We start from the raw sequence: 18,979 nt of genomic DNA on the forward strand, positions 1-18,979 counted from the left end.
TTCATAGAATGAGTTTGGGAGTATTCCCTCTTCTTCTATTTTGTGGAACACTTTAAGGAGAATGGGTATTATGTCTTCTCTGTGTGTCTGATAAAATTCTGAGGTAAATCCGTCCGGCCCCGGGGTTTTGTTCTTGGGTAGTTTTTTGATTACTGTTTCAATTTCTTTGCTTGTAATTGGTTTGTTTAACTTTTGTGTTTCTTCCTTGGTCAGTCTTGGAAGGTTGTATTTTTCTAGGAAGTTGTCCATTTCTTCTAGGTTTTCCAGCTTGTTGGCATATAGGTTTTCATAGTAGTCTTTAATAATTCTTTGTATTTCTGTGGAGTCTGTCGTGATTTTTCCATTCTCATTTCTGATTATGTTGATTTGTGTTGACTCTCTTTTTCTCTTAATAAGTTGGGCTAGAGGCTTATCTATTTTGTTTATTTTCTCAAAGAACCAGCTCTTGGTTTCGTTGATTTTTGCTATTGTTTTATTCTTCTCAATTTTGTTTATTTCTTCTCTGATCTTTATTATGTCCCTCCTTCTGCTGACTTTAGGCCTCATTTGTTCTTCTTTTTCCAGTTTTAATAATTGTGATGTTAGACTATTCATTTGGGATTGTTCTTCCTTCTTCAAGTGTGCCTGGATTGCTATATACTTTCCTCTTAAGACTGCTTTCGCTGCATCCCACAGAAGTTGGGGCTTAGTGTTGTTGTTGTCATTTGTTTCTATATATTCCTTGATCTCTATTTTGATTTGTTCATTGATCCATTGATTATTTAGTAGCATGTTGTTAAGCCTCCATGTGTTTGTGAGCCTTTTTGTTTTCTTTGTAGAATTTATTTCTACTTTCATACCTTTGTGGTCTGAAAAATTGGTTGGTAGAATTTCAATATTGTGGAATTTACTGAGGCTCTTTTTGTGTGCTAGTATGTGGTCTATTCTGGAGAATGTTCCATGTGCACTTGAGAAGAATGTATATCCTGTTGCTTTTGGATGTAAAGTTCTATAGATGTCTATTAGGTCCATCTGTTCTAGTGTGTTGTTCAGTGCCTGTGTGTCTTTACTTATTTTCTGCCCGGTGGATCTATCCTTTGGGGTGAGTGGTGTGTTGAAGTCTCCTACAATGAATGCATTGCAGTCTATTTCCCTCTTTAGTTCTGTTAGTATTTGCTTCACATATGCTGGTGCTCCTGTATTGGGTGCATATATATTTAGAATGGTTATATCCTCTTGTTGGACTAAGCCCTTTATCATTATGTAGTGGCCTTCTTTATCTCTTGTTACTTTCTTTGTTTTGAAGTCTATTTTGTCTGATATTAGTACTGCAACCCCTGCTTTCTTCTCACTGTTGTTTGCCTGAAATATGTTTTTCCATCCCTTGACTTTTAGTCTATGCTTATCTTTGGGTTTAAGGTGAGTTTCTTGTAAGCAGCATATAGATGGGTCTTGCTTTTTTATCCATTCTATTACTCTATGTCTTTTGATTGGTGCATTAAGTCCATTTACATTTAGGGTGACTATTGAAAGATATGTACTTATTGCCATTGCAGGCTTTAGATTCGTGGTTACCAAAGGTTCAAGGTTAGCTTCTTTAGTATCTTACTGCCTAACTTAGCTCGCTTATTGAGCTGTTATATACACCGTCTGGAGATTCTTTTCTTCTCTCCCTTCTTATTCCTCCTCCTCCATTCTTCATATGTTGTGTGTTTTGTTCTGTGCTCTTTTTAGGGGTGCTCCCATCTAGAGCAGTCCCTGTAGGATGCCCTGTAGAGGTGGTTTGTGGGAAGCAAATTCCCTCAGCTTTTGCTTGTCTGGGAATTGTTTGATCCCACCATCATATTTCAATGATAGTCGTGCTGGATACAGTATCCTTGGTTCAAGGCCCTTCTGTTTCATTGCATTAAGTATATCATGCCATTCTCTTCTGGCCTGTAGGGTTTCTGTTGAGAAGTCTGATGTTAGCCTGATTGGTTTTCCTTTATAGGTGACCTTTTTCTCTCTAGCTGCCTTTAAAACTCTTTCCTTGTCCTTGATCTTTGCCATTTTAATTATTATGTGTCTTGGTGTTGTCCTCCTTGGATCCTTTCTGTTGGGGGTTCTGTATAATTCCATGGTCTGTTCGATTATTTCCTCCCCCAGTTTGGGGAAGTTTTCAGCAATTATTTCTTCAAAGACACTTTCTATCCCTTTTCCTCTTTCTTCCTCTTCTGGTATCCCTATAATACGAATGTTTTTCCTTTTGTATTGGTCACATATTTCTCTTAGTGTTGTTTCATTCCTGGAGATCCTTTTATCTCTCTCTATGTCAGCTTCTATACGTTCCTGTTCTCTGGCTTCTATTCCTTCAATGGCCTCTTGCATCTTATCCATTCTGCTTATAAATCCTTCCAGGGATTGTTTCACTTCTGTGATCTCTTTCCTGACATCTGTGATCTCCTTCCGGACTTCATCCCACTGCTCTTGCATTTTTCTCTGCATCTCATCCCACTGCTCTTGCATTTTTCTCTGCATCTCATCCCATTGCTCTTGCATTTTTCTCTGCATCTCTGTCAGCATGTTCATGATTTTTATTTTGAATTCTTTTTCAGGAAGACTAGTTAGGTCTGTCTCCTTCTCAGGTGTTGTCTCTGTGATCTTTGTCTGCCTGTAGTTTTGCCTTTTCATGGTGATAGAGATAGTTTGCAGAGCTGGTACAAGTGACCGCTGGAAGAGCTTCCCTTCTTGTTGGTTTGTAGCCTTTTCCTGGGAGAATAGCGACCTATAGTGGCTTGTGCTGGGCAGCTGCGCGCAGACAGGGCTTCTGCTTCCTGCCCAGTTGCTTTGGGGTTTATCTCCGCTGTTGCTGTGGGCTTGGCCTGGCTGGGGCTGTTCCTCCAAAATGGTGGAGCCCCGTTGGAGGGGGAGCAGCCAGGAGACTATTTATCTCCGTAAGGGGCCTCTGCTCCCTGCTGCCCAGGGGGTTAGAGTGCCCAGAGATCCCCAGATTCCCTGCTTCTGGTCTAAGTGACCTGTCCTGCCCCTTTAAGATTTCCAAAAAGCACTCTCCAAACCAAAACAACAGCAGCAACAATGAGAGAGGGAACAGAAAGAAAGAGAAAAAAAAAAAAGGAAAAAAAGGGGAAAAACAAGCGATTTTTTTTTTTTTTTTTTTTTTGTCCTCAGGTGCCGGTCCCAGGCACCCGCTCACTGGTCCTGCTGCCCTGTCTCCCTAGCACCAGGGTCCCTGTCCTTTCAAGGCTTCCAAAAAGCACCCACCCACCGGTCCCGCAGGGAAGGAACGCTCAATATTCTTTGTCCTCAGGCACTGGTCCCACGCACCCGCTCACCAGTCCCGCCGCCCTGCCTCCCTAGCACCGGGGTCCCTGTCCCTTCAAGGCTTCCAAAAAGCACTCGGCAAAAAGAGAGAAAAAAAAGGGGAAAAACGCGCGATTTCTTCCGTCCTCAGGTGCTGGTCTCAGGCACCCACCCACCGGTCCCACAGGGAAAAATGCGGGATATTCTTTGTCCTCAGGTGCCGGTCCCAGGCACCCGCTCACCGGTCCCGCCGCCCTGCCTCCCTAGCACCGGGGTCCCTGTCCCTTTTAGGCTTCCAAAAAGCACTCACAGAAAAGAGAAAAAAAAAAGGGGAAAAACGCGCGATTTCCTCTGTTCTCAAGTGCCGGTCTCAGGCACCCGCCCACCGGTCCCGCAGGGAAAAACGGGGGATATTCTTTGTCCTCAGGCGCCGGTCCCAGCCACCCGCTCACCAGTCCCACCACCGTGCCTCCCTAGCACTGGGGTCCCCGTCCTTTCAAGGCTTCCAAAAAGCGCTCGCCAAAAAGAGAAAAAAAAAAAAAGGGGAAAAACGCGCGACCTCCTCCGTCCTCAGGCACCGGTCTCAGGCACCCGCCCCCAGGTCTCGCAGGGAGAAACGCAGGATATTCTTTGTCCCCCGGCGCCGTTCCCAGGCACCTCCTCACCGGTCCCGCCACCCTGCCTCCCCAGCAACGGGGGCCCGTCCCTCTAAGGCTTCCAAAAAGCGCTCGCCAAAAAAAAAAAAAACCGCTCCGGTTTCTCTCCACCCGCCGGGAGCCGGGGGGAGGGGCGCTCGGGTCCCGCCGGGCTGGGGCTTGTATCTTACCCCCTTCACAAGGCGCTGGGTTCTTGCAGGTGTGGATGTAGTCTGGATGTTGTCCTGTGTCCTGTGGTCTCTATTTTAGGAAGATTTTTCTTTGTTATATTTTCATAGCTCTATGTGTTTTTGGGAGGAGATTTCCACTGCTCTACTCACGCCGCCATCTTGGCTCCGCACTAACAGATTATTTTTATATGAAACATGGAGCTAATAATTTATTCAGAAAAACTGCGAGCCTAATTGATTTATGCTCCAAAACTAAAAAATAAAATATTATTGATTCTCCAGAGATGTTTAAGTTATTCTGTAAAGACAGAAACCAAATGTGTGCGTTATGAAAGCTGGTAACAAAAAACAAAAACCAGTAACCTTTCACTATTTGATGAGTCCATTTTACAACCTGCTTCATAATCTATTTGGAAACAAACTGGGTGGGAAAGGGAAGCAATGGCTCATTTCCTGTTAGTTCTAAGATACACTTACACGTCCATTTTTATTCTTCAGCTCCCCGTGGCAAAGCAATACTTTGCTTGCTTCAATTCGAGGATCCTTCTGCCTTTCATTCAGATACTCCAGTCTGTCGATGTAATACTGACATTCTGACTCTCCTTTCTTCAAGTTGATTTCGGAGAGAACTCCTTGTATTATCAATATCTAAAAATTATCAAAAAACTGATGGAGTCTTTTCAGAGTAATGTAGTCAGTGTCCCTACAGGGCTAAAACACCACATCAAAATGATAGAATTTTAAAGCTTGAAGGGACTCTTGAAATTAGTTAATTCAGTCAGTCCCTTCATTTTACAGATGAAGAAACAGTTTCAGCCTAAATAGGTAATTTGCCCAAAGTTCTACAGTTAGCTAGTGGAAGTGGTAAGACCAGAATCCAGTCTTTTGATTAGAATATAAATACAGATTGTGTCCTGCCTCTTTATTACTCAGTGTGTGGTGCACGAGCATATGGGGTGCTTAAAACATCCACCAAACACCTCCCGATGCTGAGTCACTATGCATAATTGGGAGTAGCATTGCATAACTTTCTAAGACAAGCTAATGTATAAATTTGGAAAACACAAGAATCATTAGTTGTACTACTTACAGCTTCCTGCAAAAGCTGAACATCAGGGTGGTCCTCTGGAGTATGTCTAAGAATTTCTTTTAACAGTAAAGGGTATTTGACTAGGCGACTTCGGGGTTTATCAAGGAAGCTCCACAGATCTAGTTTTCGGCTGAAGGGAGACTCAAGACATCGCTGGAGAAAATCCTGGACTCCTGGATCCTGTTTCTTTTGGTCAAGAAGAGCTTTGGCTGCCAGCTGGTTACTACAGTAGCCTTCGTAGGCATTCAAGCCTGGCAACTGAAGAGTGACACGAGAAAACAAAGTACGGTAAGTTCCTGCTATGGTCAGTCCATTAGTAAGCTTGTGAACATGAAACATAAAGCTCACAGCTGTTCTGGAAAGCTGACAAGCTGTGAGCATTGTCCTGCAGCTGATATTAGGGGGAGTAGAGTATTCTAGACCAATACCAAACACCCTTTTCTAATTTCCCTACTGTAGCTAAATTCAACCAAACACTCATGACTTTTACTTTCCCCAACTAGTTAGATGCTAGTCTTCTCTAGTCCCAGGACACCATAGCCTTCCTGTATCACTTTCATCACCAACCTTCAGACTGTTTCTTTACTTGTCTATCCCTCACTAGATTAGTCATGGAGAGACTGCCTTTTATCTCTCAATTCCCAGTGATCCCTCCCACAATAGTGCCAAGCAACTGGCAGGCACTCAAATATTAACTGAAAGAATGAAACAGAAAATTAATGGCATATAATGTGAAAACTCTGTGCAAGGAGGAACATATTTCTAAAAGAAAACTGTATCATTCATCAAGTAGGTTTTTAAACAGAGACTGTAAGTTCTCATAGCTACAAAAATTTGTTCAGTTTTAATGTGTTGTTTATCTGTTTTTATAATCCAGTTCCTGGATCAAGTGGTTCTGATATTTATTGCAATGACAAGTGTGGCATGTACTTGTGAAAAACTATCTGGAGTAAAATACTACATACCCAGTTCACAAGAATGTGACCAATCTGCTCCACTATCCCATCAGGCTTCGTTGCTTCTCCTATTCTTGCCAACAAATCTGAAGCATAAAAAAGCAGAAATACCAAGAAGAGGTTTATTTTAGAAATAATGCAGCACTAAATTAGAAGTTTAGATTTAAACTTCCTTTTATTCCTGCTGTTCAAGATTCTAAAGAAAATTAAGTAGCATATCTCACCTTCATGCAAAGGTATGTAAGCATCCACATCACCAAATATATGTGTGAGTTCCTCTTCTGACATGATAGACAACTTTAACATGGGGTCATGGTAGGCCTACCAGAGGGGGAGAAATGCGTCACACAGAGATATCAAGTAAAGAAGACATTATGAGAGATCTGTACTTGAATGCAAGTTTGAGTAACTGTACAAAAGCTACTGTGGATTCTACTGTAAAAAATAGAAGAAATTAAAGTATATGTTTGCTAATCCTCCTAAAAAACTCTCTCACTGACATTCATATTTGAAGATGTATCTAATAAAGCTCATGTAAAAAATAGTATTCACTAGCAGATATTTGCTGCTTCTAAAAAGAAAACTATGTTAGAATTTGTTAAATATAATTTCTAAAAACCAGAGTGTATGACAAAAAATTATACACTGACCTTTCTTGCAAGTTTGAGATCTTCAATTAAGTCCTGTTCACCTCGGGACATTTCATATATTGCCTAAAAAAAATGAAGCAAACATAAGTTACCATCCATTCCTCTGAGAAAGGCAAATTATGTACAATTGATATTCATCATTATTTAACTGATGTTTCAAAGAGTCCTTTTTAAAGTGTCTCAATCTGAAAACTCAAATTCAGAATGGAGTCTCAATGTTTTATATAGTGCCCTATGTATTATGAATTTACCCCATCAAGAGACCCCCACCAATCACGAAGTGTTGCTTAGCATGTATTAAGAATTACTGTCAAATACAAAATTGCAAGTTTATTTTGCCTCAGGCATTAGTTTGCTAATCTTCTGGCAAAACACCTATTTAAAAAACAGGTACTTTTTTTTCTAGTATAAGCCAATATATATGCTCTCGCTACTGAATGGCAGCTTACCTCCTGACGTTTGATTTCTTTGGCAGCTAAAGACTCTCTAATGTTGACGCCTAACGTCTCTGACCACAGGACGCTACTTCTCCTTTTGGCAGGTGTTGGGACTGTTGACCTGCGTGATGACTTTTGGGCAGAAGCTGGGGATCTGCTGTCACCATGACGAGTAAATGGCTTAACAGAAGAATAAAAGAGGTGAACAAAAGAGAAAAGCTTTGGAGGACACAGTAATTATTCATTTTTTTCTTAAAAAAAAATAGACAAGATAGAGGTGGACCCAAGATTGCGACATGAGTAGGACAGTGGGAATTTCCTCCCAAAAAAACATATATTTTTGAAAATCAAACAAATACAGCTATCCCTCAAACAGAGACCAGAAGATACAGGACAACAGCCAGACCACATCCACACCCATGAGAACTCAGCGCCTCATGAAGGGGGTAAGATACATGCCCCGGCCCGGTGGGACCCAAGCGCCCCTCACCCCAGCTCCTGGCGGGAGAAGAGGAGTCGGAGCTGCGAGGAAGAGGGAGCCCAGGACTGCTAAACACCCAGCCCTTGCCATCCGCACCCAGAGTGCAGACACACAGTGCATGGGGTGCTGGACACTAGGGCAACAGGACAGTAAGACCTGTGAGCAGGTCCCTGCTGCCGGCAACCCTGGGACAAAGAAAAGCGAGTGCTTTCTGAATGTCTTAAAGGGACAGGGACCCCACCGCTGGACGGAAGTGTCCCGGGATACTTAGCCCAGCAGCTGGGAATTCCAGGGAACTGCAGGCACCCTAACCCCCTGGGTAGCAGCTCTGAGACCCCACATGGCGATAAACAGCCCCTCATCCATACCCCCTCCGGAGGAGCCCTGCCATAGCAGAGCAGCGCCCTGAGGCTGGCCACACCCACAGAAAGGGAGCTCCCTCCATAGCGGCGGGGCAAGAAACAGAGACCCAGTCTACACGCAACTGCCCAACACAAGCTGCTAGGGGTCACTGTTGTCGCAGTAAAGAAAGGCCAGGAGCAAGTGGAACTCCAGCTGACAGACGAGTCAATAGCATACCACTGCATCTATCAACATGAAATGCAAAAAAGGTTTGATCCAGAACAGGCTAACCGAGACATCTTCCACATCCTCTCCTGAGAAGGAATCTGGGGAGATAAATTTAACCAATCTTCCTGAAAAAGAACAAAACAAAAGTCATAACCATGCTGATGGACTTGCAGAGAAATACGCAAGAACTAAGGACGGAGAATACAGAAATAAAACAATCTCTGGAAACACTTCAAAGCAGAATGGACGAGATGCAAGAGACCATTAATGGACTAGAAATCAGAGAACAGGAACGTAGACAAGCTGACGCAGAGACAGATAAAAGGATCTCCAAGAATGAAAGAATATTAAGAAAACTGTGTGACCAATTGAAATAGAACAATATTCGCATTATAGGAATACCAGAAAAAGAGAGAAAAAGGGATAGAAAGTGTCTTTGAAGAAATAATTGCTGAAAACTTCCCCAAACTGGGGGAGGAAATGGCCTCTCAGACCACAGAAGCACACAGAACTCCCATGACAAGGGACCCAAGAAGGGCAAGACCAAGACACATAATAATTAAAATGGCAAAGATTAAGGACAAGGACAGAGTATTAAAGGAGCCAGAGAGAAAAAAAAGGTCACCTACAAAGGAAAACCCATCAGGCTATCATCAGATTTCTCAACAGAAACCTTACAGGCCAGAAGAGAATGGCATGATATATTTAATGCAATGAAACAGAGGGCCTTGAACCAAGGATACTGTATCCAGCATGATTATCCTTTAAATATGAAGGAGGGATTAAGCGATTCCCAGACAAGCAAAAGTTGAGGGAATTTGCCTCCCACAAACCACCTCTACAGGGTATCTTAGAGGGACTGCTCTAGATGGGAACACTCCTAAAAAGAGCACAGAACAAAGCACCCAACATATGAAGAATGAAGGAGGAGGAATAAGAAGGGAGAGAAATAAAGACTCACCAGACAGTGTATACAATAACTCAATAAGCAAGTTAAGTTAGACAGTAAGATAGTAAAGAAGCTAACCTTGAACCTTTTGTAATCACAAACTTGAAGTCTGCAATGGTAATAAGTACATATCTTTCAATAATCACCCTAAATGTAAATGGACTGAATGCACCAATCAAAACACACAGAGCAATAGAATGGATAAGAAAGCATCTTATATGCTGCTTACAAGAGACTCACCTCAAACCCAAAGACATGCACAGATTAAAAGTCAAGGGATGGAAAAAGATATTTCATGCAAACAACAGGGAGAAAAAAGCAGCTGTTGCAATACTAGTATCAGACAAAATAGACTTCAAAACAAAGAAACTAACAAGATATAAAGAAGGACATTACATAGTGATAAAGGGCTCAGTCCATGAAGAGTATATAACCATTATAAACATTTATATGAACCTAACACAGGAGCATTAGCATATGCGAAACAAGTACTAACAGAATTGAAGGAGGAAATAGAATGCAATGCGTTCAATTCAGGAGACTTCAACACACCACTAACTCCAAAGGATAGATCCACAAGACAGAAAATAAGTAAGGACACAGAGGCACTGAACAACACACTAGAACAGATAGACCTAACAGACATCTATAGAACTCTACATCCAAATGCAACAGGATACACATTCTTCTCAAGTGCACATGGAACATTCTCCAGAATAGACAACATACTAGGCCACAAAAAGAGCCTCAGTAAATTTAAAAAGATTGAAATCCTACCAACCAACTTTTCAAACCACAAAGGTATAAAACCAGAACTAAATTGTGCAAAGAAAGCAAAAAGGCTCACAAACACATGGAGGCTTAACAATATGCTCCTAAATAATCAATGGATCAACAACGAAATTAAAAGAGATTAAAGCAATATAAGGAAACAAATGACAACAACAACACAAAGCCCGAACTTCTGTGGGACGCAGCGAAAGCAGTCTTAAGAGGAAAGTATATAACATCCCAGGCATATTTAAGGAAGGAAGAACAATCTGAAATGAATAGTCTAATGACACAATTATCAAAATTGGAAAAAGAACAAATGAGGCCTAAAATCAGCAGAAGGAGGGACATAATAAAGATCAGAGAAGAAATAAAATTGAGAAGAATAAAACAACAGAAAAAAATCAATGAAACCAAGAGCTGGTTCTTTGAGAAAATAAAATAGATAAGCCTCTAGCCAAACTTATTAAGAGGAAAAGAGAATCAACACATGTGAACAGAATCAGAAATGAGAAAGGAAAAATCACTATGGACCCCACAGAAATAAAAAGAATTATTAGGGAATACGAAGAAAACCTATCTGCTAACAAGCTGAAAAACCTAGAAGAAATGGACAACTTCTTAGAAAAATACAACCTTCCAAGACTGACCAAGGAAGAAAAACAAAACCTAAACAAACAAATTACCAGCAAAGAAATTGAAGCGGTAATCAAAAAACTACCCAGGAACAAAACCCCCTGGTCAGATGGATTTACCTCGGAATTTTATCAGACATACAGAGAAGACATAATACCCATTCTCCTTAAAGTTTTCCAAAAAATAGAAGAGGAGAGAATACTCCCAAACTCATTCTATGAAGCCAACATCACCCTAATACCAAAACCAGGCAAAGACCCCACCAAAAAAGAAAATTACAGACCAATATCCCTGATGAACATACATGAAAAATACGCAACAAAATATTAGCAAACTGAAATAAAAAATACATAAAAAGGATCATACACCATGACCAAGAGGGATTCATCCCAGGGATGCAAGGATGGTAGAACATTCGAAAATCCATCAACCTCATCCACAACATAGACAAAAAGAAAGACAAAAACCACACGATCATCTCCATAGACGCTGAAAAAGCATTCGACAAAATTCAACATCCATTCATGATAAAAACTCTCAGCATAATGGGTATACAGGGCAAATTCCTCAACATAAAAAAGGTCATATATGACAAGCTCACAGCCAACATCATACTGAAGAGCGAGAAGCTGAAAGCTTTTCCTCTGGGACTGGGAAGACAGGGATGCCCACTCTCCCCACACTTATTCAACATAGTACTGGAGGTCCTAGCCACGGCAATTAGACAAAACAAAGAAATGCAACCAATCCAAATTGGTAAAGAAGAAGTTAAACTATTTGCAGATGACATGATACTGTACATAAAAAACCCTAAAGACTCCAGTCCAAAACAAGTAGAACTGATATCGGAATACAGCAAAGTTGCAGGATACAAAATTAACACACACAAATTTGTGGCTTTCCTGTACACTAACAATGAAGTAATAAAAAGAGAAATCAGTAAAACAATTCCATTCACAATTGCATCAAAAAGAATGAAATACCTAGGAATAAACCTAACAAAGGAAGTGAAAGACCTATACCCTGAAAAATATTAAGACACTCTTAAGAGAAATTAAAGAGGACACTAGCAAATGGAAACTCATCCCATGCTCTTGGCTAGGAAGAATTACTATTGTCAAAATGGCCATTCTGCCCAAAGCAATATAGAGATTTGATGCAATCCCTATCAAATTACCAACAACATTCTTTAACGAACTGGGACAAATAGTTCAAAAATTCATATGGAAACACCAAAGACCCCAAATAGCCAAAGCAATCCTGAGAAGGAATAATAAAGTGGGGGAGATCTCGTTCCCCAACTTCAAGCTCTACTACAAGGCCACAGTAATCAAGACAGTTTGGCACTGGCAAAAGAACAGAGCCACAGACCAGTGGAACAGAATAGAGACTCCAGACATTAACCCAAACATATACGGTCAATTAATATACGATAAAGGAGCCATGGACATGCAATGGGGAAATAACAGCCTCTTTAACAGATGGTGCTGACAAAACCGGACAGCTACATGTAAGAGAATGAAACTGGATCACTGTCTAACCCCATACACAAAAGTAAATTCAAAATGGATCGAAGATCTGAATGTAAGTCATGAAACCATAAAACTCTTAGAAAAAAACGTAGGCAAAAATCTCTTAGACATAGACATGAGTGACTTCTTCATGAACATATCTCCCTGGGCAAGGAAAACAGAAGCAAAAATGAAGAAGTGGAACTATAACAAGCTGAAAAGCTTCTGTACAGCAAAGGACACCATCAATAGAACAAAAAGGTGTCCTACAGTATGGGAGAATATATTCTTAAATGACAGATCCAATAAAGGGTTGACATCCAAAATATATAAAAAGCTCACACGCCTCAACAAACAAAAAGCAAGTAATCCAATTAAAAAATGGGCAGAGGAGCTGAACAGACAGTTCTCCAAAGAAGAAATTCAGATGGCCAACAGATATGAAAAGATGCTCCACATCGCTAGTCATCAGAGAAATGCAAACTGAAACCACAATAAGGTATCAGCTCACACCAGTAAGGATCGCCATCATCCAAAAGATAAACAACAACACATGTTGGCCAGGTTGTGGAGAAAGGGGAACCCTCCTACACTGCTGGTGGGAAGGTAAGTTAGTTCAACCATTGTGGAAAGCAGTATGGAGGTTCCTCAAAAAGCTCAAAATAGAAATACCATTTGACCCAGGAATTCCACTTCTAGGAATTTACCCAAGAATACAGCAGCCTAGTTTGAAAAAGATGCACCCCTATGTTTATCGCAGCACTATTTACAATAGCCAAGAAATGGAAGCAACCTAAGTGTCCATCAGTACATGAATGGATAAAGAAGAGGTGGTACATATACACAATGGAATACTACTCAGCCATAAGAAGAAAACAAATCCTACCATTTGCAACAACATGGATGGAGCTAGAGGGTATTATGCTCAGTGAAATAAGCCAGGTGGGGAAAGGCAAGTACCAAATGATTTCACTCATATGTGGAGTATAAGATCAAAGAAAAACTGAAGGAACAAAATAGCAGCAGAATCACAGAACCCACGAATGGACTAACAGTTACAAAAGGGAAAGGGACTGGGAAGGATGGGTGGGAAGGGAGGGATAAGGGTGGAGAAAAGTAAGGGGACCTTACAGTTAGCATGTATAATGTGGCATGGGTACGTGGCGGGCTCTACAACACAAAGACAAGTAGTGATTTTACAGAATCTTGCTACACGAATGGACAGTGACTGTGAAGGGGTATGTCGGGGCAACTTGGTGAAGGGAGGAGCCTAGAAAACGTAATGTTCTTCATCTAATTATAGATTAATGATACCAAAATAAAAATAAAATTGTGAGGAAACACATGTAACACATAAGTGACCATTTTAAAGGATACAATATTGTAGGGATCAGAGGTATTAAGTATGTGCACACTGTCATCCAAGTATATCCACTACTCTTCTCCAGAATTTTTGACATCTTATCAAAACTGAAACTCTGTACCCACTGCTCCCCATCTTCCCTTACCACCACTCACTCCCTTGTAACCACCATTCTACTTTCTGTCTCTATGGATTTGACTATTCTAAGAACTTCATATAAGATGAATCATGTTTTTCCTTTTGTGTCCGGCTTACTGCACTTAGTGTAATGTTTTCAAGGTTCATCCATGTTGTTATTTGTATCAGAATCTTATTCCTTTTTAAGGCTGAATAATATTCCGATGTATGTATATACCACCTCTTGTTTATCCATGAGGAATTTTCTCTCTGTTCCAAGTTTGTTAGATATTTTTAATCATGAATGGATATTTTGATTTTTGTTTATTGCTTTTTCTGCATCAATTGAAATAACCATTTTCCCCCTCCCTTCCTTAATTCTGTTAATGTGGTGTTATTACATTGACTGGATTTCATTTGTTGAGCCATCTTTGCATGCCAGGAATAAACCTTACTTGGTCACTGTATATAATCCTGCTTAATATGTTGCTGCAACTATTTTACCAGTATTTTGTTGAAAACTTTTGTACATATGCTCAGAAGAGATATTGGCTTATAGTTTTCTTTTCTTGTAGTATCTTTGTCTGGCTTTGGTGTCTGGGTAATGTTGGCCTCATAGAATGAGTTAAGAAATGCTCTTCCTCTACAAGTTTTTGGGAGAATTTGAGGAGTGGTGTTAATTCTTCTTTAAGTATTTGGTAGACTTCACCAGTGAAACCATCTGCTTAAGGTCTTTTTGTTGTTTTGCGAATGGTTTTTAATTATGTATCCAATCCCTTTACTAGTTCTAGGTACATTCAGATTTTCTCCATGATTCAGTTTTGGCAGGTTGTGCATTCCTAGGAATTTGTTCACTCCAGCTAAATTATCTAATCTGCTAGTATAAAACTGTTCACAGTACTCTCTAATACTTTTTATTTCTGTAAATTGGTATTAATATGTCCATTTGCATTTCTGATTTTAGCAATTTGAGTCTTCTGATATTAGTTTATAATATAATACAATATAACACCTGTCCTAAGATTTATATATCAAGTCAGTCCTCCTTTCTAAAACTAATTTTACAAAATAATGAGCAAAAGAAAAAGAGAACAGTGAAATCTACAAGGTTTTCATAAGAAGAAAGGTATAGGGAAAAACATAACATACCTACAAAGAAAAATAAAGAATAGAAAAACAAGTTCACAAAAAAAAAATGTGTGTTCTAAAATTAGCTATGAAAGAGCATATGTGAGAAAGGTGATAAAGTTAAGGAAACTATTAGAAATATCCAGAACCTGAAATCAGACAAAAGGATGCCAGAATGCTCTGCAATGGATTACCTCATTTTCTAGGGCCATGTACCTTTTATTTGATTCACTGTTTCTTATTGATTAGGTCTTTTTTTTTTTACAACCATAAGGGTTACATCTGTAAGATGTTAACTGTAGAAAACTGATAGCACTGCAAATACTTTGCAGGTAGAGATGCAGAGGTCATTATTCTGCTTAGCACTTAATTTAGCAATCTTATTCCATCACTCTTCAGTGACTAGAATACTTCAGTGTTTCCACAGCACTCTGACCAGCTTCATCATTCTGCTGGCTCACTCATTACTACGTAAATTAAATATTTAACAGGTCTTCACTCTTCAAAGAAAAAAAAACACATAACAAAACAGAAAAGCCAAACTACAACAAAATGAAGAGACAGTGTTTCCCCCAAAACCTTTAGTTTGTCAGACAGCTCTGAGACCTGCATGGTGTCAGCATTTGTGCCCAAAGATGCAGAGAGAGGACAACTGGACTTCTCTGGTGTCCCTGAGCATAGGGCCCTTCAGTGGCATGAAAACAGGAGACTAGCCTGGGAAGGACTCCAAGGATTGAATTCTCAGGCTGAGAGTAAGAACAAAGTCTATTGGTGCTGAAGCAGTCTGAGCCCTATAAGCTCTCAAAACTAACATTGCTCTGAGAAAAACTTTAAGGAGTAGGATCCAAATTGAGCAGAACAGAATAAGAGAAACAAAGACAAGAAAAAGTTCAGATAAAAGAGAGGTGGGTCAAAAAAAAGGAAAGCTCTCAGATAGCCTGAGGGTTGTATTTTTAGAAATCAGTTTGTGAAAACAATAGAAGAGAGAACTCCAGTTACAAAGCTGAAAAACAGGCTATTTGACCCACTCCTCTGACCTAAAATTACAGGAAAACTTACTGCACTTAAAAAGTAACAGAAAAAATCATGCGTCCCGTTGAAAACTATGATAAGAAACAGAAAGTGTGGAGTAGAATAATGTCTCTATAGCATAAAAGAAATAATTGAGTTGTCATAATTACACACAGAAAAGAATTAGTTCAGTAATTTGAAAACATGGTAATTTGTACATCCTTACTATAACCTATATGTAAAAAAGCAAAAGAAAATGACAAGCAACACATAAAATGTTTTCAGTAACTGCAACATTTATAGTAATGCAGTAGTAATTTATAGAAATGTAGACTGTTGTCTTCGACCCATGGGGAAATCAAGTGAGTAATTAAGTCAGTATCTCCAGGAACCCAGATTTTTGGTGCAGTTCAAAGAGATCTAGATAATAAGACTGACAAGATCATGTGAAAACCCTTAGCCTTGAATTGGAAAGAGTATAAATTTATGATTTATTATACCTTAAAAAATTACATATATTTCCTAGCTCTGCTCATAAAACAGGATGAGAAACAATGATCAATCCAAGGAGTGTACATAAAAATGCCCAGATTTTAGCCTCTACCATTTCCTAAGGAAACCAGGGCTTTTAGAAATAACTGGTTTCAGGTGTGGAGCAGAAAAAAAAAGTGTAAGTGGTCCTGGAGTATCTTGTTATCTTGGAAGTAAAGAAGGTCTATCAAACCTCTAAGATATGAGGTGAGGGTCTGTCTGGCCAATGGTTTCAGACCCCAGCGAGTTCGCTATGGATGCAGTGTGACCAAAGAAATGACAATAGAACGATTCTTTGAGATGAAAGTGTTTATTACCTGGCTTGTTATCGCGGAGGTGGGCCAACCACTAGCATTTCTGCCTCTGCCCAGATTACTGGGCCGAGCTCTCTATATGATGCAATAATAGCTCATTGCCTGAAGGCCTGGAAGTGGCAGACAAGCAGCAGGCTAATTACATAATCAGGTGGTTTAAATTCAGTGAGGATCCTGGCCATAGGAACCCCAACTCCCCCACACTCCACCACACCATGATTCTCGCCTTACAATCTACAAGCTCTCAATCTTCCACAGTGGTCCCTGTGCGAGGAACCTGGAGCACTGTCACCAGATTCCACAACAGCAACAGAAGAAAAACAACAACTTAGAGATAATAACAAAAATTAAAATACAACAAGATTTTGATACAGATAACAAAAAAAATAGAAATCCTCAGCCAGAGGAGGTTCCTAATAACAAAAATTATAATAATTCTCAGGCCAGAGGAAGTTCCCAATCCACAAAGACCTTAGGGGTGATAAGACACATGACAACATGTTTAAATGACAACAACATAGGTAAATCTTGTCCATCAGGTAGGATGCATGCAAGAGAGTAGTCCTAAGACAGGAATGTAGCAGGAAGGGGGTCCCATCCAGGTCTAGTATACCATACTTTTACTCCTTTCCCTATGGGGGTTACATAGTGCTACTGGAGGTGCATGCACAGGCCATAATGATAAAACAAAACTGCCCGGTAGGATTCTCCTCCCTTCTGGCCATTCAGGATATACTACTGTGACCTTTGGAGGCCACTCTGAGGTTATTCCAGTAATACAGATAGGAGGCCAGCTTCTAGGCCTTGTTTCCAAGGTACCAGGAGAGCCAGCCATCGTTGGTCCAGGTGTCGAAAGGTCCAAGGCCATGTCCACTCAATGGAGTCTCCAGGGTTCAGTGCAGTTGGTGCTGGCAGCAAGATTTTATTCCTGTGGTCGAACCTCAGCTTCAGTGATTCTTCCTTGGTTTGTCCTTGCAGTGGTATAGGGGAGGCAGCCATATGTGTTAGCATGTCTACGGGGCTCAGGGCTCCGTTTTGGGGTCTCTCGTTCAAACGCCATAGCATGGTCCACCAACAGACGGACTGACCCCACAGACTATTAGTAACTGACTTTAGTCCAGATTTTGACAAGCCACTGTGCCTCTCTGTCATGCCTGCTGTGGTAGGATTGTATGACACACGAAACCTGCATTTGATTCCCAACTGTGGCACCCATTCTTGCAGTGTATGTCCAGTAAAATGGGTGTCCTGATTACGCTCAGTTACCTGTGGTCAGCAATAGGTGGCAAAGAGTCACTCCAGGCCTCTTTTGGTTGTCTGCTGGTGTGCACAAGGGGTAGGAAAAGCAACCAGAAGTCCAGTAGCTGTGTCCACACAAGTCATGGCATACTGATATCCTTCTGACACAGGTAGAGGCCCAACAGAGTCTATCTGCCACTTGACGAGGGGTATAGGCCCCTTAGTTATTGTCCAATATTGATGTGGAACTTGGTGTAAGTCCCTTTGGAGAATACGGCACACTCCTGCTGGGCTCTACTAACTTCTTCAAAGGTCAAAGACAAGCCCCACTGACAGGCTACAGCCCACATTGTCTTTAACCCCGCATGCAACAAACATTGATGTAACCACGGGGCTACATCAGAGAGAGGCTTTCCTTCTAACCAATGTATCTGGGCCAATTTATCTGCCTCATCATTTCCTGGGGAGCCACTGACAAATGACCTGTCACATGGTATACTGTAATTATTTTACTCTGACCACAGGCTCATAAGTCTTGCCACCATTCCTGACCCCAAAGGGGTAGGTGTCCAACCAGCCACTTGGCATTGTACTAGGCTGGTAGCCACAGGGTCAAGCACCGATAGAGAGACACCAGCTGTTAGTGCAGACAACTATAGGGGAGGGGCTCCTGGCTGATCACAAGCCACACAGCCTGCTACCCTGCCCATTGGCTGCACTTCCCCCCACCATATTCCATCCATATTGTCTCAGTCTTAGGATGGAAAGCTATGGCCCTCCATTTTGAGGACTGCCCATGGCTGGGGCCATCTGTGTACCATGCATCCTCAGGTACAGGGGCTCTTCCCTCCCGATAGGGTCTTTCTGCTACTAATGGTTCAAAAGAAAATTATTCCTGCTTTTCACAAGTATATGTCACCAGCCCAATAAGCACTGGAGTTCTTCACTCAAGGGGTTACTGGAGAGGGCACTATGCTGCTGAGGGTAAGAACCCCACTTGGCCATTGTGGGCATTTGTGCCACACCACTCCTTGGCTTTTGCATCCACTCTCGTACCGATCCCAAGATGGGATTGGTGGGTATTTCCCTTATCGGGGCCATTCCAGTGATGGGTTCTGTA

The 18,979-nt window shown here is 41.0% G+C and overlaps 1 protein-coding gene across 2 annotated transcripts in view; it reads right to left on the reverse strand.

Moving 5' to 3' along the window:
* The window catches only part of LOC140847804 (neuroepithelial cell-transforming gene 1 protein-like), a 45,274-nt gene that overhangs the window by 12,554 nt on the left and 13,741 nt on the right, over window positions 1-18,979 (reverse strand). For both annotated transcript variants that reach the window (XM_073229159.1, XM_073229160.1), the window contains exons 3-8: window positions 7,251-7,418; window positions 6,802-6,864; window positions 6,376-6,472; window positions 6,161-6,237; window positions 5,196-5,453; window positions 4,583-4,753 (exon numbers count right to left, since the gene is read on the reverse strand). In XM_073229159.1, the coding sequence (XP_073085260.1) occupies window positions 4,583-4,753; window positions 5,196-5,453; window positions 6,161-6,237; window positions 6,376-6,472; window positions 6,802-6,864; window positions 7,251-7,418 (834 nt within the window). The remainder of the gene's footprint in view (window positions 1-4,582; window positions 4,754-5,195; window positions 5,454-6,160; window positions 6,238-6,375; window positions 6,473-6,801; window positions 6,865-7,250; window positions 7,419-18,979) is intronic.

The sequence above is a fragment of the Manis javanica genome, chromosome 2, assembly GCF_040802235.1.
Source record: "Manis javanica isolate MJ-LG chromosome 2, MJ_LKY, whole genome shotgun sequence".
In the NCBI taxonomy this organism is placed as follows: Eukaryota; Metazoa; Chordata; class Mammalia; order Pholidota; family Manidae; genus Manis; species Manis javanica.